The sequence below is a fragment of the Hyperolius riggenbachi genome, chromosome 4 (assembly GCF_040937935.1).
Source record: "Hyperolius riggenbachi isolate aHypRig1 chromosome 4, aHypRig1.pri, whole genome shotgun sequence".
In the NCBI taxonomy this organism is placed as follows: Eukaryota; Metazoa; Chordata; class Amphibia; order Anura; family Hyperoliidae; genus Hyperolius; species Hyperolius riggenbachi.
The window spans coordinates 68,411,593-68,437,074 of NC_090649.1; the positions used below are offsets into that span (position 1 = coordinate 68,411,593).

Consider the following 25,482-nt stretch of genomic DNA (forward strand, 5'->3'; position numbering starts at 1 on the left):
ACCAGTCTTTAAAGGAAGCGCTGTTTGTCAACTTAGCTCATTTCAGGGTGGTCAGCAGACAAACATGGTCAGGAGACAAGCTGAAGAACAGGGCAAGTAGCAGACATGTGGAGTTAGTACACAAATCTATGATTGGGGCAGGTGGAGGTTAAAAATAGTGGTGAAGAGTAAACAGCAGTGTCCTGCTGCTACAAGGATGCTTACATATGCTAGGTTGATGTGTGTGACCAACTCATGTTATTATTATTTAGCATTTATATAGCACCGACATCTTCCACAGCGCTGAACAGAGTACATAAACGTGTCACTTAACTGTCCCTCAGAGGGGCTCACAATCTACTCCCTACCATAGTCATTTGTCTGTGTATGTATTAGGGACAGGGTTAGGCACCACTATGGGGGGTGGGGGTGTCTTAGGGCTAGGCGCCACCTTCCATATTCTAAGGCCAATTTAGGGGGAAGCCAATTAGCGTATCTGTATGTTTTTGGGAAGTGGGAGGAAACTGGAGTGCCCAGAGGAAACCCACACAGACACAGGGAAAACATATAAACTCCGTGCAGATACTGTCCTGGCTGGGATTCAAACCAGGGACCCAGCACTGCAAGGCGAGAGTGCTAACCACTACGCCACTGTGCTGCCCAGGCCCGATCCGCCAATGATGCCAAGTGAGGCGGCTTCCTCAGGCGGCAGAAGTCTGGGGGCAGCACCAGGCAGAAACAGGAAGTAAAGAGAGTTCCTGGCCAACCTATGCTGGGAGCAACTGTACCTGGCCAACCTATACTGGGGACAACTGTACCTGGCCAACCTATACTAGGGGCAACTGTACATGGCTAACCTATACTGGGGCAACTGAACCTAGCTACCAGGGGCATAGCAATAGGGGGTGCAGAGGTCTGCGACTGCATCAGAGCCTTGAGCCAGAAGGGCCCCAACGGCCCTCCCTCAAATGCAGTATTAGCTCTTAATTGGTCCTGTGCTCATAATACTCACTTCTATACATACTTTGAATAGTGGTAATCATTAACAAACTGCTCCCCATCCCCTTCTTGCACCTCTGACACTGTAGTTGCCATTGGCAGGTTTTGATGCGCCATATCAATTGCTATGTATAGAATGCTTGGGGGGCCCCATTGTAAAACTTGCATCGGGGCCCACAGCTCCTTAGCTATGCCACTGCTAGCTACCAATACTATGGGCACCTATACCTGGCTACCTACCTATACAGAGGGTGTTTTGGGAGTTCTCACTGCAGCTATAACGTGCAGTGCTAATGGGGGGGGGGGGGGGGGGGCTTATCCTCACAAGTCTGCCCCAGGCATCAAAAAGTCTAGAACCGGCCTTGGTGCTGCCTGTGCTTGCGCATGGCAGATCTGTGTGCGAACATTATTGTTTGTGCCCTGTGATAGCCACAGGACATGGCCACATATGCACAAAGGGAGAATGCATAAGAAGACAGCAGCTGCATGGGTGTGTGCATAGAGGGGGACCCGTGTAACCCAGATACCACCTATCGGGAGAGTAGTAACAGTCACGCCATCATAGACACAACATTATCATGGAAATATAGGATATAATGAAAACTATTCCTACTTAATAATAATAAGTTATTGGATGTGAGCCCGGCCGCGCTGCAAGCTGTACTGTCCTGTTTCTGTAACCGGAGAAACAGATTTCTGATGAATTGTGCTGTCTGTTAGTAAGGTTGCAACACCCAGGCCAAGAGTAGGCCACCCTCCTATAAGGCCGCCCGCAAGGTCCACTCATCACTGGCTATTTACAGGCAGAAATGATGACATGAACCACACTCCCATTGCCAGACAGAGTGTATAATTACACTCCATTCATACTTTCCACCTCAAATTAGATTAGAGATCGCAGGCCCGGAATTTGGCAATGCCGTGCCTCTGCTCTCAAGTGTATTTTGCCGATCAGCAAAATTTATCAAAAGTGAAAAGTCCACTCATCTGCATTCATCATTAACTGGGCAACTAAAAAGGGAAAATACAGTAAAGTCTGAAGAATAAGAGAAGCAGGCGAGTGTTGTCTGTGTGTGGTCCGCCTGTACATTATAGGAGAGGCAATAAGGAATGGTTCCCAATCTATCAGTGACGAATGCTGGATCAATGTTCTTTACATGCAGACCATCCATCAGGCTGAGGAACATGCGGAACATCTGAATTCTAATCTTCCTGGAAGAGGCCTGGTGGAGGTAACAGGATCGTGTTCTTCTCCTCGTAGAGTTTAATGGGGGATGTAAAAGGATGATGGTACTTACAAGCGTATAATAAAGATAATAGCTGCTGCTCAGTTCACTTTTCTCACATTGCTAATAGGGCTTGTGGCTTCACAGTCAGTCATGTTTGTCAAAGGCTGTAATGCTGAAAGAGCATACAAAAAAAAAGGCATCAAGAAAAAAGGGCACAGAGGATTCTGCTGGATTCCTATATTTTACTATGGCTAAACATAACCCTACTCTCACACAGAACCCTCCATCTGCTGATAACCCTACCCCCAGGTGGTGCCTAGCCCTAAGTCCCCCCCTGGTGGTGCCTAACCTTAAGGCCTCCCCCCCGGTGGTGCCTAACCCTTAGACCCCCCCACCGGGGGTGCCTAACCCTAAGACCCCCCGTGGTGCCTAGCCCTAAGACCCCCCCACATGGTGGCGCCTAACCCTAACCCCCCACCCATGGCACCTAACCCCACCTCCCTTCTACACCTTAACACCCCCCACCCCGTGCTGCAGAACTTCCTCTATGCAATGCGGCAATTTGTTTTTCCGCAAGCCCCCGATGCCCACGATTCTATTGGGCACCTCCAGGTGCTGAAATTGAACTTGCTTGTCGCTAATCATGCACCAATATTTGACACATATTGCAGCCATTGTTAGAGCTGCGATGTGCAGCATAGAAGGTCAGTTTCGGCACCCGGGGGTGTCCAATAGCAGATTTCCATTCTTCACCGCAAATCATGGCTTTTATAATAGGTGCCTAGGGTTGTGCTGTTTTTTCTGTTAGGGCTCCTGCGCCCTTTCTTTTTATTTATTCACTGAAAGGACCCCACACCAACTAAGCCCACCTCCTTGACTCCCTTAGATGCAGAGTAACGTCACTGTCTATTAACATCTTCCCGACCGCCTAACGGCAATAGGCGTTGGGATGGTGGCAGTCTCAGGACCGCCTAACGTCGATTGGCATCAAGAGTGGTGGGCGGGAATTAGTAGGGAACACTCGCACCCATGCTTGATTGTTTCCTGCAGAGAGGCGGAGCTACGTGTTCAGTCTGCCAGGTGCGATCGTGGATGACAGGCTGTAAAATAGAAAAACAGAGCTGATATTTGTTTGTACAGCACTGGGATCTCTTGTAGCGCTGTACGGGGGACAGCTCTGTCACTGAACTGTCTCCAGGAGAGGCTCAAGTGATCACTCGCATAGGCTAATGCCTATGAGAGCCGATCAGATCACACTGATTGGCTCTTGGGGAGGGGGGGAGGGAAGGAATAAAAATTACATTTTTTTTTTTTTGTAACACTAATTTTATTTTTTCAAAAATAAAGTAGGTGTTAACAGTTGAGAGAACTATTGAGAAGTTGCAAGAACACTTGAAAAAAGACTATAGCAATGTACATATTTGTATACATGATAGACTTTCTAACAGGATTTATCTAGCTCGATATAAGAGTAAGCGTGGAATTAGATTCCAAAAGCGATTAGTCCAAAACCTCGAAGTAGCGGATAAAAAATAATCATTTATGAGGTTACTCAGTCCGAAGGGAAGAAATAAAAAAGAGAGAGGAGTAACTCTAGTTGCTTATACCTGTTAGGAAGGAAAAAATGGAGAAAGCATACAAATATTGTTGAAAAGAACTAGCATTTAGTCCTACATCAAAGGGTGAATGGGAGGGGTATAGGGTGCTCTGGGAAAGGTTAGGTTTTTTTTTTTTTTTTAAATCAGTTTGATAGTCGTACTATATGAGAGTAATATTGGGATAGGTTGGTTCCTGAGTCAAGTAGCCTGTAGGTTAGATATTGAGTGAGTTATAAAGGTAAGCCCTGACATAGGTGTGGGAGGTCTCTAATATTTTTTGCAATCACTCCCCGCCAATATGGTCATCCCATGGGCCCCATATCTTGTTGAATCTGTCCTCTGAGTCCCGTAGGGAGGCTGTAAGTTGCTCCATTAATTTAGTCCACTTAATTTTTGCTTTGACTTCTGAGATGTCAGGAGGGGCTATCTTTTTCCAGTTGGAAGCTATCGAGAGTCTAGCTGCAGTGAGAATTCGGATAATAAGAATTCTGTCAAATTTGTGGGCTTGAGGGACAGATTTGCCTAGTAACATGAAAATAGGGTCCATGGGTACGGTAATGTCTAAAACTCGGAGATAAAAATTACATTTTTATTAAAGCGTAACTGTTGGGCATAAAATTAAAAATCAATTCTTTATTTTTATCTGGTAAACAAGTAATAAGGATGCTAACCAGGCAATCCAAAAGTTAAAATTACTATTTTCTTGTTGATAAATGATCATTCCCCAGTTTACCTGACTCTTATTTGGTACACACAAAATTTGGTACACAAAAAGGAAGTTGCAGGGCATGCTGGGTTGTCCTTTTTTGCTTCTTTACTTTCTCTCAGACTTAATTAATGCAGCCTGATTGGCTAAAGCCTCTTTCCCTCCTGTTTTCCCCTCCCACGCTTCTGTTCCTCTCTGATTGGCCAATATTTCTCATGCTGAGACAATGCACTTTCTATAGTGAAGGGCGGGCAAATCAGGCAGAGGAGAGTATGGGAGGAAATGACATCAGGATTGGCTTCAAAAATAGCCACACTTAAAATGGGAAATGCTAAGAAGGATTTTCTCTTTTTTTAATGTAGAAAAATCACTAAAATCAAAACGTGGACAGTGCAATACATATGATTTGTAAGTAGAGAAAGTATTTATCTACTTATCTACTTTTTGTTGTTTTTCTGAAAAGGTATGGCTGACAACTCCTCTTTAAAAAAAAAAATTACATTAATAAAAAAAAAAAAAACAACACTGCAGCAGCAAACAGATGCCACCAGCAGAAAGCTCTGTTGGTGGTAACACAAGGAGGGAAGTTGGGGGGGCAGATTGATTTGTGTTTCAACTATACTTAAAAGTGGGATTAAACTCTGCTTTTCGAATAATAAAAAGCAAATTCTACATTGACTAAAATGTATTGAAATCATGGTCCCCTGGCCCCCCAGCCCACCCCAATGAATAATGATGACACATTCAGAAAATGTACCTGTTTCCGAACCCGAGAAAAAGGAAGTAGATTATCCAGCGACTGTATTTTCCATACAGTAGGGAGCTCTAGATGGAAAGAAGAAAAGTATTTACCATGGTGTTGGGCTTCGGACATAGGAAACGTTGTTACAGGTACCGGACATTTATTGTAATGATTTTTTTTTTTTTATACATCATGTATAGTTTTTAATCTTGCTTTGAAGAGAACTCTGAAAGTCAGATAGTCAGATAGATCTTGGATCTTATATTTGTAAAGCATTAGCGTGCTTAAAGGGACACTTAAGTCTCTGAAAAAAAAAATGAGTTTTACTCACCTGGGGCTTCCAGCAGTCCCCTGCAGCTGTATCGTGCCCACGCCGACTCCATCAGATGCTCCTGGCCCCGTCGGCAGCCACTTCCTGTTTCGGCGACAGGAGTTGACAGGCCGGAAACGCGAGTGATTCTTCGCATTCACGGCCACAATAGTGCCCTCTATGCTGCTATGGCATTTAGCATATAGCAGCATAGAGGGCGCTATTGTGGCCGGGATTGTGAATAATCACTCACGTTCCCGTCGCCGAAACAGGAAGTGGCTGCCGGCGGGGCCAGGAGCATCTGATGGAGTCGGCGTGGGCTCGATACAGCTGCAGGGGGCTGCTGGAAGCCCTAGGTGAGTAAAAATAATTTTTTTTAGAGACTTAAGTGTCCCTTTAAAGGATAGCAGTGCGAAGGCGCTGGACTGGTTGCGCACATGCTACATCCCGCGCCTGTGGCCAGGAGCACACTGCACTTGCCATCACGACTACATTGTGTGCATGAGCAGAGCTGTCCTAGCCACGTGCCCCACGATAAAGGGCACGTGCCGCTGGGCAAGCGCCTGTGCACTGCTGCGCGACTTGTCAACCCAGAAGAGGCTGCAGGGAGTATTTAAGTGACATTAACCTATTTGTGAACATTTGGTATAAGAGGGGCTAGCCCCTTTTAAAGAACTCCATATTCTTCCCACCATACTGAAGTGATGCACCCTGGATGTTCTTGCTCGTGTAGAAGAGAACATTTCTAATTCCTTCTGATTTAAAGTGTTCCTGTAAGGAAAGAAAATGTCCCGTTTCGATGTTAACCTCGGTAGAGAAAAGACTCGGGATAATTCTGAGGTTTACCCTGTCCTCCTCACCTCCACCCATCCAGTGCAAGGAATCTCTGAGCCTCCAGACAGGGACTTGTTGAAGAGGTGTGTACATGTGCGCTCCCATCTGTGAACGAACCCATAGCTCACTACTGACCCTCTTTAGGAGGGACAGTCCCTCTTTGGGACCCCTGTCTCTCTCTGTCCCTCTTTCTTCCTCACTTGTCCCTCTTTCAGGACCGATGTACAGATCTCTGTAAATATACGTATTATTCTACTGAAAAAAAATGTGTTTAATTGACTCTAAACTTAATTCCCATCCCAAATATTGATATATTTCTTATTTTCAAATGTTAATATGAAGAAAAATTGACCAGGATTAAAAAGGACCAGTTTGGTTTGAATTATTAAACAACGGTTTTATTTTTATTTTTTAAATCTTTATGGTATGTGTGACTAGGGGTGTGGCGGGGGCATGGTTAGGGATGTGGCAGGGCTTAGCTTAGAGCCAGAATTACCATAAGGCACTGTAGGCACTTGCCTACAGGCGCCTGGTGATGGAAAGGCAGCTCACTCCTCTCCCTGAGTCCCTCCCTCCCTCCTTCCCTATGCAGAGTCCTGATGAGAATGTAAATGAGTGGGAAATTTTAATGAATTACATCAAATATCTCCACAGCCACGCCTCCTAGTCCCCAAATTTTGAGGGTATGGTGGGGACCCCACGAACTACCTATGTGCCAAATTGCAGACCCCAAACTCCGCTGGTCCCCGATGTAGGTTTATTTGATCTATCTCTGGAACTGGTGGATTTTGGGGGTTGCAGTTTGGCACAAAGGTAGTTCAAGGGGCCCCCCTCCATACCCTCAAAATTTTGGGAGTGCAGGAGGCGTGGCTGTGGAGATATAGCCCGCAGCATAAAATAATAGCAAATCTTGCAGTACAGCATCGTGCTGCGCCTGCGCAGCAAATTTACAGACAGCACGATCGGACACAGCACCTGCAGCTGTACACAGGCATCCTCGCGCCTGCGCAATAACAAAGGCGCTCAGTGGAAAAAGCAGTGTCGCTCTTTATCATCTATCTAGGCCTAAGGCCATTTAAAATGGGCGCTAGGCTGTGTCCGCGACCCCCACACTGCCTCCGTTTCCCTTATCAGCGCGCACGCCACGCACGCACACACCCGCCCTTCTTCTGGGCCCATCCTCCCCTGCTCTCGGCATTGCGTCCTGGTTGCCTTAGCAACATGCACAACAAGATCTGCATGTCATTCCCCCAGCTCTCGGCAGTGTCTCTGCGTCCCTGCACATGCGCACAACTGAAAAAGCACGGACACCGGGACATGGGACGCAGAGAAACTTGCCTATTATTATATAGGATAATGATTTGTGCCGTGCAAAACTTTCTTTACAATCGGATGTTCTTAGTTTGGGATCTTAAATAAAACAGCAGATTTTTCCTTTGATAAGACTCTTACTGAAAAAAACATTCCTCTTATTAAAAGCAGTAGTGCTCTGTTACCACCACTAGGTGGCAATGCTGAGCTCTCTCAAATGTATTGTACAAAGCGAGAAGTTTACCAGACTTATGCTGGGAATACTCGGTTTGTTTATGGCGCTCGATTCTCGCCTCACTCGATTCTGCAGCCGATTCTCGTGTATTCCCAGCATTAGGGCTTAAACGATTCAAAACGCTAGCGATTTCCCTAAACGCTCAGCTCATGTTAATGGATGGGCCAAATTCCACTGCAGCGATTGCGTTTACCAAAATTTTAGCGTTTAGCGATTCTGCAATGTAAAGTATATAAACGCTGACATAATAGCTCGTCAAAACCTACACAGAGAGATTCTGCTGGCGTTTTTACATTACCGCACACTGTAAAAACTTTAAAATTGATTGAAAGGACCAATCAGAATTAAAAATGCTAATCGTTGGCACAAAAACACAATCGCTGGCAAAAAGCTGACACTTTTTAAAAACACTACCAAAATCACCAGCAATCGCTCATGAAGCCGCTTACAAACCGATCATTAAAAATGCTAGCGATTGTGATTAGCAGTAGCGTTTTGTAGTGGGTTTCAGGCCTGATAGGAACCTGGGCTTGTAACACTAAAACGGGTGAGTTGATGAGTGTCATAGCACTAGCATACAGTATATGTGGTGCTTTCTACAATGATAACTGAATGATGTATGTATTGTGCATATGCATTTTTTTCCTCTCCTAGGTTCTGCCCCTGTAAGACAATTCTGGGGCTCTCGGGTACAACCCAATACTGTCGTTAGGATATTGCGCGCTGTTACCATCGGACCGAGATTTTCCAGCTTGCTTAAACGATTCATTTGACCAATTTTAGCCTGAAATTGGTCAAATCACCAATCTGGCATTGTTGTTGTGGCAAGGATTCACATCTGAATCAATAACATTATCGAATGGGATGGTCAATTGGGCCACAAAATGGCTAGATGTATGGCCACCTCATGTGACTTGTTCAGGTTCTGCAGGGAGTACAGGAGACAGGAGGGTATTTCAGAGGTCGGGCCTGGAGGCCGGAAGCAGGAAATTTGGGCGCATGAGGCAGGTGGACAAAAAGGGCGCCGCCATTCACTCCCATAATAAATATCGTTTAATGGGCGCCCAACAGGAAAAAAGGGCGCCGGAGAAAAATAACGTTTTAAAAGCGGCACCCGGAGACTTTTAATGTTTTATAACTGCTTCTCATGATTACACATTATTTAATGATTTATAATTTTTTAAACATTATTTTTAAACCAAAAACACTACAATATTCTTTTAAAACATTATTTTTAAACGAAAAAGCGCACAATATTTTTTTAAAACGTTATTAATGCTTATCACAGGGGGGTCTTAGGTTTAGGCATCACCAGGGGGGTCTTAGGTTTAGGCACCACCAGGGGGGTCTTAGGTTTAGGCACCACCAGGGGGGTCTTAGGTTTAGGCACCACCAGGGGGGTCTTAGGTTTAGGCACCACCAGGGGGGTCTTAGGTTTAGGCACCACCAGGGGGGTCTTAGGTTTAGGCACCACCAGGGGGGTCTTAGGTTTAGGTACCACCAGGGGGGGTCTTAGGTTTAGGCACCACCAGGGGGGTCTTAGGTTTAGGCACCACCAGGGGGGGTCTTAGGTTTAGGCACCACCAGGGGGGTTTTAGGTTTAGGCACCACCAGAGGGGTCTTAGGTTTAGGCACCACCAGGGGGGTCTTAGGTTTAGGCACCACCAGGGGGGGTCTTAGGTTTAGGCACCACCAGGGGGGTCTTAGGTTTAGGCACCACCAGGAGGGTCTTAGGGTTAGGCACCACCAGGGGGGTCTTAGGTTTAGGCACCACCAGGGGGGTCTAGGGGTTAGGGGTAGGTACAGGGAGGGTTCTGTATGAGAGTAGGGTTAGGTATAGTTTTAGTAAAATTCTTATTAATCTTTTATAAAACGTTATTATACATTTCACTTTGTAAACAGGGAAGATTAACGTTTTTACAATTGCCGATTTCATACACATTATTTATTGATTTATAACTTTATAAAACATTATTTTTAAACGAAATATACCACAATTTTTTTTTAAACGTTATTCATGCTTATCGATTAAAACCCTGCGCCCTTTTTTCCCGACGCCCTTTTTTAACGTACGCCTGGAGGCCAGTTAGTCTTGTGGATGGGCCTAGTTATGCATGATAGGGCCGGATTTACCATAAGGCACTGTAGGCACGTGCTTACAGGCTTCTGACGATGGAAAGGCGACTCACTCCCCACCCCAAGTGCCTCCTTATCTCCTTCCCTATGCTGTAGGGTCCTGATGAGAGTGTAAATGAGAGGTTACTCTCCCTGCTCTCGGCATTTAACTGACAAGATCTCCCTTCAGTCAGGGGCACCTCTACTGTAGCTACTTAAAGTTAATTGGAATCGTAACATAAAAAACAAAAAAACAGATACTCACCTTAGGAGAGGGGAGGCTCTGGGTCCTATAGAGCCTTCCCAATCCTCTCCCGGTGCCCTTGTTGTAGCAGCAGCAGCTCCTTCGTTTGAATCCCTCACTGTGGGGGACATCGGAAGTCGAGCCTCCTGAAGACAGGCAGCTCCATACTGCGCCGCGCACGAGTGTGCATGGAGCACTTGGGCTCCCGAAGACTTCAGAAGCCTCCCTTGCGCAGTGGAGAGAGCAGTATTTGACCAAATTGGTTGAATACTGCTCTCGAGGAACGAGAGCTGGAACAGGGGCCGAGAGAGGAGCGTGAAGGCTCAAAAGGACCCAGAGCCATTCCTCTCATTAGGTAAGTATCTGGATTCTTTTTTTTTCTTTAAGATCGTTCCCAGCCGCTGCTATCACCCTCTATGCTGCTATAGCGTATATATAGACGCTATAGCAGCATAGAGGGTGATAGCAGCGGCTGGGAACGCGGAAAATCAGCCGCGTTCCCAGCCTGTCGGCGGCTGTCGCCGAACCGGAAGTAGCCGCCGGCGGGGACAGGAGGATCGGAGCGAGGCTGCGAGGGCACCATACAGCTTCGGGGGGCTGAGGGATGCCCCAGGTGAGTAAATGTCTTTTTTTTTTTTGCCTTAAGTATTCCTTTAAAGATAGACTATAACCAAGAATTGAACTTCATCCCAATCAGTAGCTGATGCCCCCTTTCCCATGAAAAATCTTTTCTTTTTCACAAACGGATCATCAGGGGGCTCTGTATGGCTGATATTGTGGTGAAACCCCTCCCACAGTGTAATGTCAGGACCTTGGTTCTGACATCACACTGTGGGAGCCTTGTTGCATTGTGGGAAATAACTGTTGTTTACAGCTGTTTCCAACTGCCAAAATAGCAGCATCTCCTTCCACTGACATCACATGCTAGCAGTAAAAATGTCACCATGTGATAAATGTCAGAATGTAAATCAGGGAGAGGAAAGCTTTTACAATGAGCAAACACTGAGTAAATAATCTATACATAATTATTATAAAAACGAAGCACTTTTTTTATTACATTATTTTCACTGGAGTTCCTCTTTAAGGCCCACTTTACACTGGCAGAAAAAAAACGGTCCGTTTCCAGATCCTAATGGAACGGTTCTTAACGGATACGAACGGATCCGATGATCACATTGGTCTGTTAGAGCAGATCCATTCCGCACTATCCACTGGACGGATCGCAAATTTGGTTCTGCAGCAATTTTTCCAGACTGATGAGCCCAGTGGAACGGAAATGGAAGCTGAAGCCCTGCATTGGGGCAACGAGAAAACTCTAGTGAAGAAACAGACCGTTCTAGCCAGAAAATTCCACTTTGGTGATGGGGGTCTGGGGGGAAACGGTATTGAAGCAGCTGAATGGCAACGGAGTGAAAACGCATCCGATCGACCGGTAATCGACTGGTAATCAGATCCGTTTTAATGGATCCATTTACCACTTAATTGCCAGTGTAAACCTGGCATACTATTGAAGTTCCTTTTAGCTACCAGCTGGTTGAGGCTGAACTCTGACAAAACAGAGGTGTTGGTGGTTGGCGGGCCACACATGATGGATGAAGTCCAAAGTCTCCCCACTTCAAACTAGCAATTGGAGGAGATACCGCACAGGATAAAGACTCTGTGCGAAACCTTGGGGTGTTCCTGGATGGAAAGCTAACACTCAGACAGCAGGTATCAGCTGTCATCAAGTCTTCCTTCTTCCATCTAAGAAATATAGCGAGAATCAAGCACCTTATCCCAGGTGAAGACCTACCTGCCCTGGTTCATGCATTTGTATCCTCCCGCCTAGACTACTGCAACGCCCTGTTCATCAGATCCCCAGATAAGGTTCCGCGCCCCTTACAGCTAGTACAGAATGCTGCAGCCAGACTCCTAGTCCTAACCAATGCCCCCCGCAGCTCACACATCTCCCCAGTACTGCAAACTCTTCACTGGTTGCCAGTAAAATGGAGAATCCATTTTAAAAAGAAGGTTCAGGGAGTAGCAAAAAAAAAAATCCAAATCCACTTACCTGGGGCTTCCTCAAGCCCGTGGCAGGCAGGACGTGCCCTCGGCACCGCTCCGCAGGCTCCCGGTGGTCTCCGGTGGCGCGCCCGACCTGGCCAGGCCGGCTGCCAGGTCGGGCTTCTTCTGCGCTCCAATCTGCGTCTCACTGGTGCGCGCTGACGTCATTGGACGTCCTCCGGGCTGTACTGCGCAGGTTCAGTAGTTCCCGGAGACCACCGGGAGCCTGCGGAGCGGCGCCGAGGGCACGTCCTGCCTGCCACGGGCTGGAGGAAGCCCCAGGTAAGTGGATTTTTATATTTTTTTGCTACTCCCTGAACCCTCCCTTTAAGATCTGCCTGTTGACATTCAAGGCTCTAAAGTACATGGGACCCAAATACATAGCGGATCTATTGGAACTTTATGCCCCTCCACGCACCCTTTGCTCTGCCAGTAAGATGAAGCTGATTATTCCCAGGATACACCTAACATTTGGTGCTCGGGCCTTTTCCTATGCAGCCCCTACTCTATGGATCTCATATCCACAATCAGTACGAGAGGCTCCTTCTCTGGACAGCTTTAAGTAAAGGCTAAAAACTCACCTCTTTTCTCTAGCCTTTGAGACTGCATAATGCAGGGTGACAGCGCTTTGAGTCCCCAGGGAGAAAAGCGCTATAAAAATATTATTGTTATTGTTGTTGTTACCTAATACTAAGGGACAACTGTAGCTTCCTATGACAGGCATGGGAAGTAAGGGAGGAGTGACAGCAGGGCCAGCCAGCACACTTGTGGTGCAGTTTGGTGGGGGATTGTAGGTTCATGGATGGTGAAGTCTAGGGTGCCAGGACATCTGTGCTTATAGGCTCCTGTGATGTAAACTGGGCCTGCATGAAGAAGTGGCAGGGCTTGCCTTATTGAATAAGAGCGATTATGCCTCATTCCTCTGTCGGAAGGCTGAGCTGGGAAACACTTAGTCGCAGTGCTGAGTAGTTTTCCTGGCCCTTCCAGGCTGTCAGTACGTCACCCGTTATGATGAGAGCTGCTGCTACTGTGTGACATGACATCATGCAGAGAGGCATTTACAAGAGGATCCGGAAACCACAGAGGTTTATAAGCTGCTGCCGCTGCCTTGTCCGGAGAGCCCCGCATGGAATACGGACGTCCTCAGAGCGCTTCGCATTGCCTCATTCCACACTCACTGTGGAAAAACACAGCTGAGCCTCTGTGCTAGAAATCAGCAAAAATGGGCCTGAGCCTGCGCCAGAGACCTTCAGTCATATCCGCTGGATTCATTAACAATTGTCCACTATTAAAGCGGACTTGAAGCGTGCATAAAAAAAGGGCGCAGTGAAAAAAGGGCCCGGCTGGATAACAAAATGGCGCCAGGGGATAGCGAAATTTGATAACGATAAACATCATTGTCAAACTTGGTTAATTATAAATACCATTGTAAAAACAGACAGGAAATGATAACGAAAAGATATTAACGTTAAAAATCGTTACATAATTCAACAATACAACTTAACCCAACCCTACTCTCACACAGAACCCTCCCCTGGTGTTGTCTAAAACTAACCACATTCCCGTGGTGGTGCCTAACACTAACCACCCCCCGGTGGTGCCTAATCCTAACCATCCCCCTGGTGCCTAACCCTAACCACTCCCCTGGCGGTGCCTAACCCTAACCACTCCCCTGGTGGTGCCTAACCCTAACCACTCCCCTGGCGGTGCCTAACCCTAACCACTCCTCTAGTGGTGCCTAACCCTAACCACTCCCCTGGTGGTGCCTAACCCTAACCACTCCCCTGGTGGTGCCTAACCCTAACCACCCCCCTGGTGGTGCCTAACCCCTAACGACCCCCCTGGTGGTGCCTAACCCTAACCACCCCCTGGTCGTGCCTAACCCCTAATGACCCCCCTGGTGGTGCCTAACCCTAACCACCCCCCTGGTGGTGCCTAACCCCTAACGAACCCCCTGGTAGTGCCTAACCCTAACCACTCCCCTGGTGGTGCCTAACCCTAACCACTCACCTGGTGGTGCCTAACCCTAACCACCCCCCTGGTGGTGCCTAACCCTAACCACTCCCCTGGTGGTGCCTAACCCTAACCACCCCCCTGGTAGTGCCTAACCCTAACCACCCCCCTGGTGGTGCCTAACCCTAACCACTCCCCTGGTTGTGCCTAACCCTAACCACTCCCCTGGTTGTGCCTAACCCTAACCACCCCCCTGGTGGTGCCTAACCCTAACCACTCCCCTGGTTTTGCCTAACCCTAACCATCCCCCTGGTGGTGCCTAACCCTAACCACTCCCCTGGCGGTGCCTAACCCTAACCACTCACCTGGTGGTGCCTAACCCTAACCACCCCCCAGGTGATGCCTAACCCTAACCACCCCCCTGGTGGTGCCTAACCCCTAATGACCCCCCTGGTGGTGCCTAACCCTAACCACTCCCCTGGTGGTGCCTAACCCTAACCACTCCCCTGGTTGTGCCTAACCCTAACCACCCCCTTGGTGGTGCCTAACCCTAACCACTCCCCTGGTGGTGCCTAACCCTAACCGCCGCCCGGGTGATGCCTAACCCTAACCACTCCCCCTGGTGGTGAGTAACCCTCACACATAGAAACGATAATATCTTTGATAACGTAAAATCTGTTCATACAAACGAAATAATATAAAAACTATAATGTTGCAAGCTTCTAAAACTATAACAAAGTTAAAAAACTATAATGTTCGATAATATTTATTGCGGCGCCCTTTTTTCTGCTTTTTTCGCCGTATTAACGATAATTGCATTAGAGTCTATGGTGGCGCCCTTTTCGTCCACCCTCAGCCGGCGTCCTTTTTTCCTGCTAGCAACCTGAAGACTCTAAAAAAAAAAAACAACAACTAAAAAACAAGTTTTACTTACCTGTGGCTTCTGCCAGCCCCCTGCAGCCTCGCTGTGCCAGTGACATTAGCAAATGATCCTCCGGTCCCCCACAGCAGCTCCATTTCTTTACCGCCGACTTACAAGCCCTGGCCACATGCATCCTCGCTCCGGCTTGCGTGGCCGAGAGTGTCCTGCGCAGACGCAGTGTGAGAAGACCTCGTACTGCACCTGCGCAGGACGCTCCCAGCGATGCGAGTGGGGGTGAGCATGCACGCGACCAGGGCTGCACAGATGCAGTGGCCGGCCGACTCGCAAAATAAAACTAAGCAGCGGCAAGGTACCGGTGGATAGATTTGCCCCGGCGTCGGCACAGGAAGTCTGCAGGTGGCTGGTAGAAGCCCCAGGTAAGTTAAACTCTTTTTTTTCCACCTTACAGGTTTCCTTTAAATCTTCTGCAGCAGTACATAGTCATGTCATTGACTGTCCTCAGACGAGCTCACAATCTAATTCTACCATAGCCATAGTCTAATGTCCTACCATATTATGAATACAAATCATGTCATTGACTGTCCTCAGAGGAACTCACAGTCTGATCCCTACAATTATGCTGTAGCCAATCTTTTAGAGCAGAGAGGAAGTTCTGAGTTCAGGTCCGCTTTAACTAGTAAACTATTCAGCCACTATTAATGCTCAGGAAAGTAATAAAACAGCAGAACATTATATAAAGCCTCATTAGTTTCAGGGTTTGGAAGCCTCTAATAGCGCCGTCTCACCAGCAGCCGTCTTATCGGCCTCCTTGGGTGTGGATTAGCTTCTAAGAGAGCCGGGGCTTTTATGTGCCGCAGGATCAGGCGGGATTTTCCTACGTTAGAGAGCATTTCCTCTTGAGGTGTTCTCTCAGCCCTGTATGTTATTGTACTTATTGTACACATCTGCGGCAGCTGCCGCCCCAACACCACCCGTCCTCCGAGCCGCTGCTAAACTCCTACAAAACAAGGAAAATAGGCTTATTCTAAGCTCTGTTATGTATTTCCTTTTATCTAAACTCCAGGCGGAAATGTTCCCTGCAGCAGCAGGATTGAGCAGCATAGATTGCCTTTATTGGCGTGTAAGTTATTCGCTTGCAGGGAGCTGTCAGTGTTGTTAAAGGACCACTAGAGCAAAAAACAAAGCAAAAAACAGAACCAGCAGGTTTTAGACTAGTCCATCTCCTCGTGGGGGATTCTCAGGGTTTTTCTCTGTTTTCAAAAACATTTCCTGAACATCAGTTTATCTGCAAAAATAGTAAGCTAGTTAGATAGTCGCCCTCCCTACTCACCTGCACACTATTTTAGCAGTTAGACTTAGCAATTGCCGTTCAGGAAATGTTTTTAAAAACAAAGAACATTTTGAGAATCCCCCATGAGGAGATGGACTAATCTGAAACCTGTCGGTTCTGCCAGATTTCCACTGCTTATTTTTTTAGCTGTAGTGGTCCTTTAAAGGGGAACTGAAGAGAGAGGTATATGGAGGCTGTCATGTTTATTTCCTTTTAATCAATACCAGTTGCCTGGCAGCCCTGCTGGTCTATTTCTCTGCAGTAGTATCTGATTAAAACCAGAAACAAGCATGCAGCTAGTCTTGTCAGATCAGACTTATAAGTCTGAACCACTGAAACACCTGATCTGCTGCATGCTTGTTCAGGGGCTATGGTTAATAGTATTAGAGGCAGAGGATCAGCAGGGCTGCCAGGCAACTGGTATTGTCTAAAAGGAAATAAACATGACAGCCTCCATATACCTCTCTCTTCAGTTCCCCTTTAAGAACAATTCAGTGTTTTCAATTCAAGTCTGTATATTAAAAAGCACACAGTTTTTCAAGTTGAATAATTAGTTTTTAGGTACATATAAAACTCAGTCTTGCCACAGAGTTTCTCAAAGATGTCTTAGGTCCCATTCACACTACTGCCGGCGTTTTGCGGGAGTGATTTTTCCATGATTTTACTTAGAAAAATCATTGGATAGTGCAGCGTTTTCTCCGCGATCGCAATTAGCACTTCTATAGCGCTGAAACGCGATCGCCAGGAAATCGCCTGAAAATAGTGCAGGCTAGGCATTTGCGTTTTGCGATTTTGGGCGATTTGCGGCGATTAGCGCAAATCACCAAAGTAAGAACGGGCCCATAGGGTTTTATTACACTAGCGCTTTCAAAAGCGCTAGCGTTTGAGCGTTTTGCCGAGATCGCCAGCAAAACGCTTAAGTGTGAATGGGCCCTAAGTGTGAGAGTTTTCTTATGGTGAAATGATTAGTGCGGGTGTTAAATAGGAACTGTAGCAAAAATATTATCATTCATAAAATTGGTTATTCTTTTACAGTATTCATTAATAAATTATTTAGTCAGCGTTTGCCCATCCTAAAATCTTTGCTCACGCTTATTTATCGTAGGTGGCAACTTGTTTAGTCCGGTCAGATGCAACTCTCTGGAATGTCTGTTTACTGAGATTTTTACCTCATGTGGTATTTCATTAAATATTTTAAGGAATGCTGCGGTGTTTTATTTGTTATTTAAAGGATTATTGTAGTGCATGGACAGTGGATAAATGATGTGATACTGACAGTGGATAAATGATGTGATACTGACAAGTAAAGTGCACGTCCAAGCTGCAAAAAATTAACGTAAGCGTTGTATTAGTTCAAAAGCATTAGTATCTTCTTAAAGGATACCGGAAGTGACATGTGACATGATGAGATAGACGTGTATGAACAGTGCCTAGCACACAAATAACTATGCTGTGTTCCTTTTTTTCTTTCTCTGCCTAAAAGAGTTAAATATCAGGTATGTAACTGGCTGGCTCAGTCCTGACTCAGACAGGAAGTGACTACAGTATCACCCTAACTGATAAGAAATTCCAACTGTAAAACACTTTCCTAGCATAAAATGGCTTCTAAGAGCAGGAAAGAGATAAAAAGGGTCAATAGTTCATGGATTTTAGCTCTGGCATACTTCAATGAATGTATCATTGAGCAAAAACAATAAAACAGTTAAAATTTAAAAAGTAGATTTAAACATAAAATAAAACTGTGGAATATCTTAAAAAGTCATTTTTAGGAGAAGGAAGATAAATACAATTGTTTATTTCATTTGTTTATCTTTGCTTCGGGTGTCCTTTAAGGCCCCTTTACACTTAATGCAGAGCATAGAGTTGCCTAGCGTCCCATTTTGGGATGTGACGCAATACAACTCAATGCTTTGCATTAAAGCCAATGGGTACCGTTTAAAAAAAGAAAAAGTCAGATACTCACCTAAGGAGAGGGAAGGCTCGGTCCTAATGAGCCTTCCCTCTCCTCTCCCGGTGCCCTCGGTGCTGCGCTGGCTCCCCCGTTCGTGTCCGCCGCCGCAGGGACTTCGGAGGTCTTCGGGAGCATTAGGGTTTCCGAAGACGGGCCGCTCCATACTACGTACGCGCGAGCGCGTCATAGAGGGCGCTCGTGCATGCGTACTATGGAGCGGCCCCGTCCTCAGGAGCCCGAGTGCTCCCGAAGGCTTCCGAAAGCTCCCTTCGAGCATGCGGAAGTGGCAGTATTTGACCGAACTGGTCGAATACTGCCACGGGGGATCCTGCGCGGGACCGGGCACCGGGAGAGGAGGGGGAAGGCTCATTAGGACAGAGCCTTCCCTCTCCTTAGGTGAGTATCTGACGTTTTCTTTTTTTAAACGGTAAACATTCACTTTAAGTGTAAAAGGGCCCTTAACCATTTTTAATTACTTAATAAAAATATTGAAAAACAAGTTTGGAAATATGTTTCCATTATTAACGTTCCTGTTTTCCTGAACAGTTTCATTAGTTTTCGCCTTTTCTCTGCTCTGTTTCCTCCCTTCTATAAACTACCTTACCGAATGGCTGAAATACCGAGCATCTCACTTGTTCTACTGCATGCTCTAATCTTTGTGGATTGACATTCGTGAGGTATTTACCTCACAAGTCAGTAGTTTACCTCACTAGTCTGTAATTTTAGCTTTCCATGCGGTAACAGCCTTAGTGAATTGACATTTCACAAAATGTATGGCAAAATCAGTAGTTTTCTGCGTTACTGCACACGGTAAATGCTTAATGAGCAGCACACATAGCGGGCAGTACAGTGGTGTAATGGTTAGTGCTCTGCTTTGAAGCACTGGGTCCCAGGGTTCAAATCCCAATCAGGGCACTATCTGGAAGGAGTTTGCATGTTTTCCTCGTGTCTTTGTGGCTCTTTTCCCGGGCACTTTAGTTTCCTCCCAAAAACATACAGATAAGTTATTTGGCTTCCCCCTAAATTGGGCCTGGACTATGTTACAAACACTACATGATACATACATAGACACATGACTAGGGTAGGGATTAGATTGATCTGAGGGTCAGTTAATTGACCCTATACATCGCTTCAGAAGATGTTGGTGCTATATGCAGTTGGCTGATGGTGTAATGGTAAAGGGCTCTGCCTCTGACACAGGAGACCTGGGTTCGAATCTCGGCTCTGCCTGTTCAGTAAGCCAGCACTAATTCAGTAGGAGACCTTTGGCAAGTCTCCCTTACACTGCTACTGCCAATAGAGCGCGTCCTAGTGGCTGCTGCTCTGCTCTGGCGCTTTGAGTCCGCAAGGAGAAAAGCGCAATATAAATGTTATTTGTCTATTTGTCTTATATAAATACTGAATTAATAATATTAATAAGTTGACGGAAGTGTATATGGGGGGGGCTGTGGGAAAATGGGGAGCCATAGGCAGCCGCAAGACCTAGGATGGCATGAATGTCCCAAATTTTTCTTGATTAGGAAATGTTTTACACAGTTACAGGTTCTCTTTCCCCATATTTCGGTGGCCATGGGTTACTGCACACTCTTCAGCATTGCATTGCACTTAATAAATATCCCAAACGGAGTGCAAATCCTGTCACGTTTCCTCCATCCATACTTGCAGGTAATGGCCACCTTGCGTGCAGGTGTGACGCCTATACAGAGGCCGGGCCCTCGTAAATCAATTCAATGACTCCGACAAAATCTGGACGGGTTTAAAAGTGGAATAAAAAAAAAAATCACCATTCCTCGCTAAGTATGTGCTAAACCTTTTAAAAGTATATCAACATGTCATGCCTGGTTAATCTAGCGGCCCTCATTAAGTGCCAGATTTTAATGGAGGGCAGGAAATGCGGCGTTAGACATAAAATCCGCGCACCGCCGCAGCAGGTTGTCAGAGGCGGGCAGCGCTCTCCGCTCTGCAAATCATTATACACTCCGACACCATGAGGTTTCCTTACCGCCTTATGTATGGGCCTGACTGAGCGGTAATGAAGGTTTATAAAGCAAAACAATGCCGGCTCTCAGTCTATGCCATTAGATTTATTTTTTATGTTGAGGGAAGTTCATATGTCACATATTATGCTTCAATTATTGGTGTGAAATTTTTGTTTTTGCAAAATAAATAGGCAAGACTAAACAAGTGTTTTGTTCCATTTACAACTAAAGCCCCATCTACACTACACAATTTTTTGTCCGATTCGATTTATTGATTCGATTCAATTCGACATGTCCGATTGGGATTGGTGCAATGGCAAATTGAATCGAATCAAATCCCGATCGGACATGTCGGATTGATTCGAATCAATGAATCGAATCGGACAAAAAATTGTATGGCGTAGATGGTGCTTAAGATTACTTATATCTCCCAATTGGGTACGCCGCGGGTAAGTTGGGTGCAAGGTGAGCCGAATGCTGCTCAAATTCCTAGCAGTGTTAAACAGAAACCGTGACCAAGAACTGAACTTCATCCCAATCAGTAGCTAATACCCCCTTTTACATGAGAAATCTTTTCCTTTTCACAAACGGATCATCAGGGAGCTCTGCATGGCTGATATTGGGGTGAAACCCCTCCCACAGTGTGATGTCAGGACCATTGTCCTGACAGTTTCCTGTCTGTGAACCTCATTGCATTGTGGGAAATAGCTGCACCCCCTCCTGGACCCCCCTATTAAAAAGCAGTTACGTTGGCCATATTGGATTAATTCTCTGCTGGCTGCTGACTGTTACTGAGAGCAGGGTCAGACTTGCTGCAGATAGGCAGGGAAAGCATTAGCTAGGCCTGTGTTCTTGTTCCTCACTAGCTCTGAAAGCACCCCAAACAGCCCTGTTAGCACATTGGTCTCCTGTGGTTTTTTGTGTGTGTTACACTCCACAGCCCACTGACACCCAGAGCTGTGTGCACACTACTGCTGTTGCCTCATTAAGTTGCAGGCACAGAACCACTCCAATGCATTATTATTTCACTGTATTCAGCATTTCTCTGTGTGAAACACTCCACAGCCCACTGACACCCAGAGCTCTGCATAGTGTGATTCCTGCCCTGTAGGGATTAAAACCCGACTTTGCATCAACTCTGTAATTTTTGGTGGGACTTTTGGCATGGATCTCCCAGTTCCCTTAGAGGGGAGGTTAATGTTACGCATTAGGTGGTTGATGGTGGGGGGTATTTTGGGCACTAGGAGAGGAGGGTTCAATTGAGAATGGGTGCTGGGCAGTGCATAGTAAAATTTCGGTAATGTCAATGTGAACGTAGCCTAATGCTTATGCTAAGTACACACCATACAATTTTCTGTTAGATTTACCTGCCAGATAGATAATTTCCAACATGCTGAAAATTATCTATCTAACCATCTATCTGCCTAGCAATTAGGCATTGTTCTAGTCATCAGGAGATAACCAGAAGACAATGCACCCGAGATAATGACCAGTCTCTACAGAACATAATCTATCAGAAAAATCTAACAGAAAACTGTATGGAGTGTACTAGGCATTATGCTCACTGAGTGCATTCATAGCAGTACAGGTCACATCAGGAGGATTCTCTCTTCAATCATTGGTTGATGCTTCCCTCTGCTGGGCTCTGCTCACATCATCTCAGCTGAGTCATTACTGAGAGGAGACAATGTAAAGTGGCTGCATGTCCAGCCAGCCACAGTCTCAGTCCGTCTTATTTTTAGACTAAAGTTTGGTTTTCATTATTTTGCAGTGACAACAGTTCCCATTGTTTTTAGAGAATGATATTGTTTAAATTATGCACAATTGCAGCTACACCCACATTTGTAAAAAGCACTTCATGTAACACACAGTATTTATTTTATTAAATGTTATTATTTGGGTTATGAAAATGTTAGGTCCATCTACCCCATTTCTGTTCCTACAACATTTGAAGCCAGGAAAAAGTAAGACATAAGAGCCATCCCTGCCAAACCTTTAGCCACATGCCCCCCTTTATCCACTGTACAGTCTGGTGGTCCCCCCTGTCTCCACTCTCCACCATATCACTTCCCTGGTGGCCTAGTGGGCCCCCCCCCCTGCCTTCACTATGTGGCTTCCCTGGTTGTCTAGTGGTTCCACCTCCCACCACCATATAGCTTCCCTGATGTCAAGTGGTCTCTTCTTTCTACAACAGTGGTGCCCAACCCTTTTTGGCCCGAGGGCCGAACTTTAAATCAAGAAAAATCTCGAGGGCCGGAACACATGCATACAAATTTTCGATATAAAACTTTAAACGTTTTTCTAGTAACAGTTAACATGGTGTTGGAAATGGAAAGAAAACGACAATATAAGAATTGTTGTACTCACCATTTGATGCACATTTTCCTAATGAGAAGTTTGCGGCTGTTTTTCAGAAACCAATTTCTGGATATTTGGCTCCAAATTTGTAACATTTATTCTTAATACAGAATGAAGATGATCATCTGTGATGCGAGAACGTGAGCCAGTTTCTGTGTGGGGCTGCCCGCTCGGTGTGGGGCTGAGGGGGCTGTCTGCTCTGTGTGGGGCTGAGGGGGCTGTCTGCTCTGTGTGGGGCTGAGGGGGCTGTCAGCTCTGTGTGGGGCTGAGGGGGCTGTCAGCTCTGTGTGGGGCTGAGGGGGCTGCCCTATCTGTGTGGGGCTGAGTGGGCTGCCCTGTCTGTGTGGGGCTGAGGAGGCTGCCCTGTCTGTGTGGGGCTGAGGAGGCTGCCCTGTCTGTGTGGGGCTGAGGAGGCTGCCCTGTCTGTGTGGGGCTGAGGGGGTTGCCCTGTCTGTGTGGGGCTGAGTGGGCTGCCCTGTCTGTGTGGGGCTGAGTGGGCTGCCCTGTCTGTGTGGGGCTGAGGGGGCTTCCCTGTCTGTGTGGGGCTGAGTGGGCTGCCCTGTCTGTGTGGGGCTGAGGGGGCTGAGTGGGCTGCCCTGTCTGTGTGGGGCTGAGTGGGCTGCCCTGCCTGTGTGGGGCTGAGTGGGCTGCCCTGTCTGTGTGGGGCTGAGGGGGCTGCCCTGTCTGTGTGGGGCTGAGGGGGCTGCCCTATCTGTGTGGGGCTGAGTGGGCTGCCCTGTCTGTGTGGGGCTGAGGAGGCTGCCCTGTCTGTGTGGGGCTGAGGAGGCTGCCCTGTCTGTGTGGGGCTGAGGAGGCTGCCCTGTCTGTGTGGGGCTGAGTGGGCTGCCCTGTCTGTGTGGGGCTGAGGAGGCTGCCCTGTCTGTGTGGGGCTGAGGGGGCTGCCCTGTCTGTGTGGGGCTGAGGGGGCTGCCCTGTCTGTGTGGGGCTGAGTGGGCTGCCCTGTCTGTGTGGGGCTAAGGAGGCTGCCCTGTCTGTGTGGGGCTGAGGAGGCTGCCCTGTCTGTGTGGGGCTGACCTGTCTGTGTGGGGCTGAGTGGGCTGCCCTGTCTGTGTGGGGCTGAGGAGGCTGCCCTGTCTGTGTGGGGCTGACCTGTCTGTGTGGGGCTGAGTGGGCTGCCCGCTCTGTGTGGGGCTGAGGCGGCTGCCCGAGGAGGAGAGGATTGGGTGGTATTGCGTAGTAAAGTATCGGCGTAGTCCCGTGCATACTTGAGAATGTGCTGGTATTCAGCCCCGGGTAGCGCTGGGATAGTTAGAAAGCCTCGCTCATTGGTTAGTGCAGGAACCTTCCTCCAATAGGAATCAGCCTAATTCCTATTGGAGGAAGGTTCCTGCACTAACCAATGAGCGAGGCTTTCTAACTATCCCAGCGCTACCCGGGGCTGAATACCAGCGTGTATGCGCGGGACTACGCCGATACTTTACTACGCAATACCACCCAATCCTCAACACCTCCACGGGTAGCCTCCTCAGTCTCCCCCAGCTTCCCCCTCCGCATGACACCGCCGCGCGGGCCACAGAAACTGGCCTCGCGGGCCACAAATGGCCCGCGGGCCGTAGGTTGGGCACAGCTGTTCTACAACAAATAGTCTCCCTGGTGTCTAGTGACCCCCTCACCCCCAACTGGCTTCCCTGATGTCTAATGGTGCCCTTCTCCAGGGCTGTTTTTTGGGCAGTGCGGGCAGGGCGACCGCCCTGGGTGCAGACCTGCAAGTATAAGAAGGGGGGCGCCGGCAGAAGGACATAAATGCTAAGGAGCTGGTGACGTGCGGTGCAGCCAAATGGAAGAAAGAAGATTACCAGCGTGATCACCTTCCTTGACTCCTCCTGGGCTGCTTGCATTAGATGTCAAGTCATCATCACGTCACCACCGCGTGATGACACCTGATGTCCTGTACTGCAGGCTGTCAGTTCGCGGTGCCCATGGAGGAGACGGCTTTCTGGGCTCTGTTCACCAGTGTGATTTCCTGGTCCCTGCTTCCTCCTGGATGAGCTGCTGGTCACTAGTAAGTAAGCAGATTTAGTTGTGACCTGTGGTTGTGTGACTGTCCCAAAAGAGTAAGGGTTCACGAGTCCATGGGGGAGGGGGAGCATGGGGCGCAATTTTTACACCCTCGCCCTGGTGCAATTTAGCCTAGAAACTGCCCTGCCCTTCTCCCTCCCCCATATATCTTTGCTGGTGTTTACTGGCCCTTTACTCTGTGCACTCCCAGCCCAGTACATGCAGAGTATGGGTTGGTGCACACCACAAGAGCTTTTTAAACGCTAGAGATTTTAAAAGTTCTTGCTAATGCAATGCTATGGGGGATTTTTACAAAATCGCATCGCTCAAGTGTGCACACACACATAGGATAATATTAGCAGGGGCTTTTAAAATCACAAAGTGCTCAGGAAAGCTCTTGTGGTGTGCACCAGCCCTATATGTGCAGAGGTAATTGTGCATCTCTCACCTGCCCTGGTTGCTCCAACAATGTGAGTCTATCTTCTCACCTCATCTCTAGTTCAACTGTCCAGCATCTCGACCTTCTCATGTCACATGTAGTCACATGATTTGCAGGAGGAGAACCAGTTACTACAGTAAGAAGTGAGCCGTGAGAGGATGGAAGATGAGAGAACCTCTGTACATCCACTCTGTATATACTGGGCTGAGGGAGCACAGGACGGGG

At 47.3% G+C, this 25,482-nt stretch overlaps 1 protein-coding gene across 1 annotated transcript in view; it reads right to left on the reverse strand.

Moving 5' to 3' along the window:
- Positions 1-1,438: 1,438 nt before the first annotated feature.
- Positions 1,439-25,482, reverse strand: part of CLIC5 (chloride intracellular channel 5) — a 374,361-nt gene continuing 350,317 nt past the window's right edge. Inside the window, exons 6-7 of the mRNA XM_068280168.1 lie at positions 5,269-5,336; positions 1,439-2,379 (exon numbers count right to left, since the gene is read on the reverse strand). Of these exons, the coding sequence (XP_068136269.1) occupies positions 2,352-2,379; positions 5,269-5,336 (96 nt within the window). The 3' untranslated portion in view covers positions 1,439-2,351. The remainder of the gene's footprint in view (positions 2,380-5,268; positions 5,337-25,482) is intronic.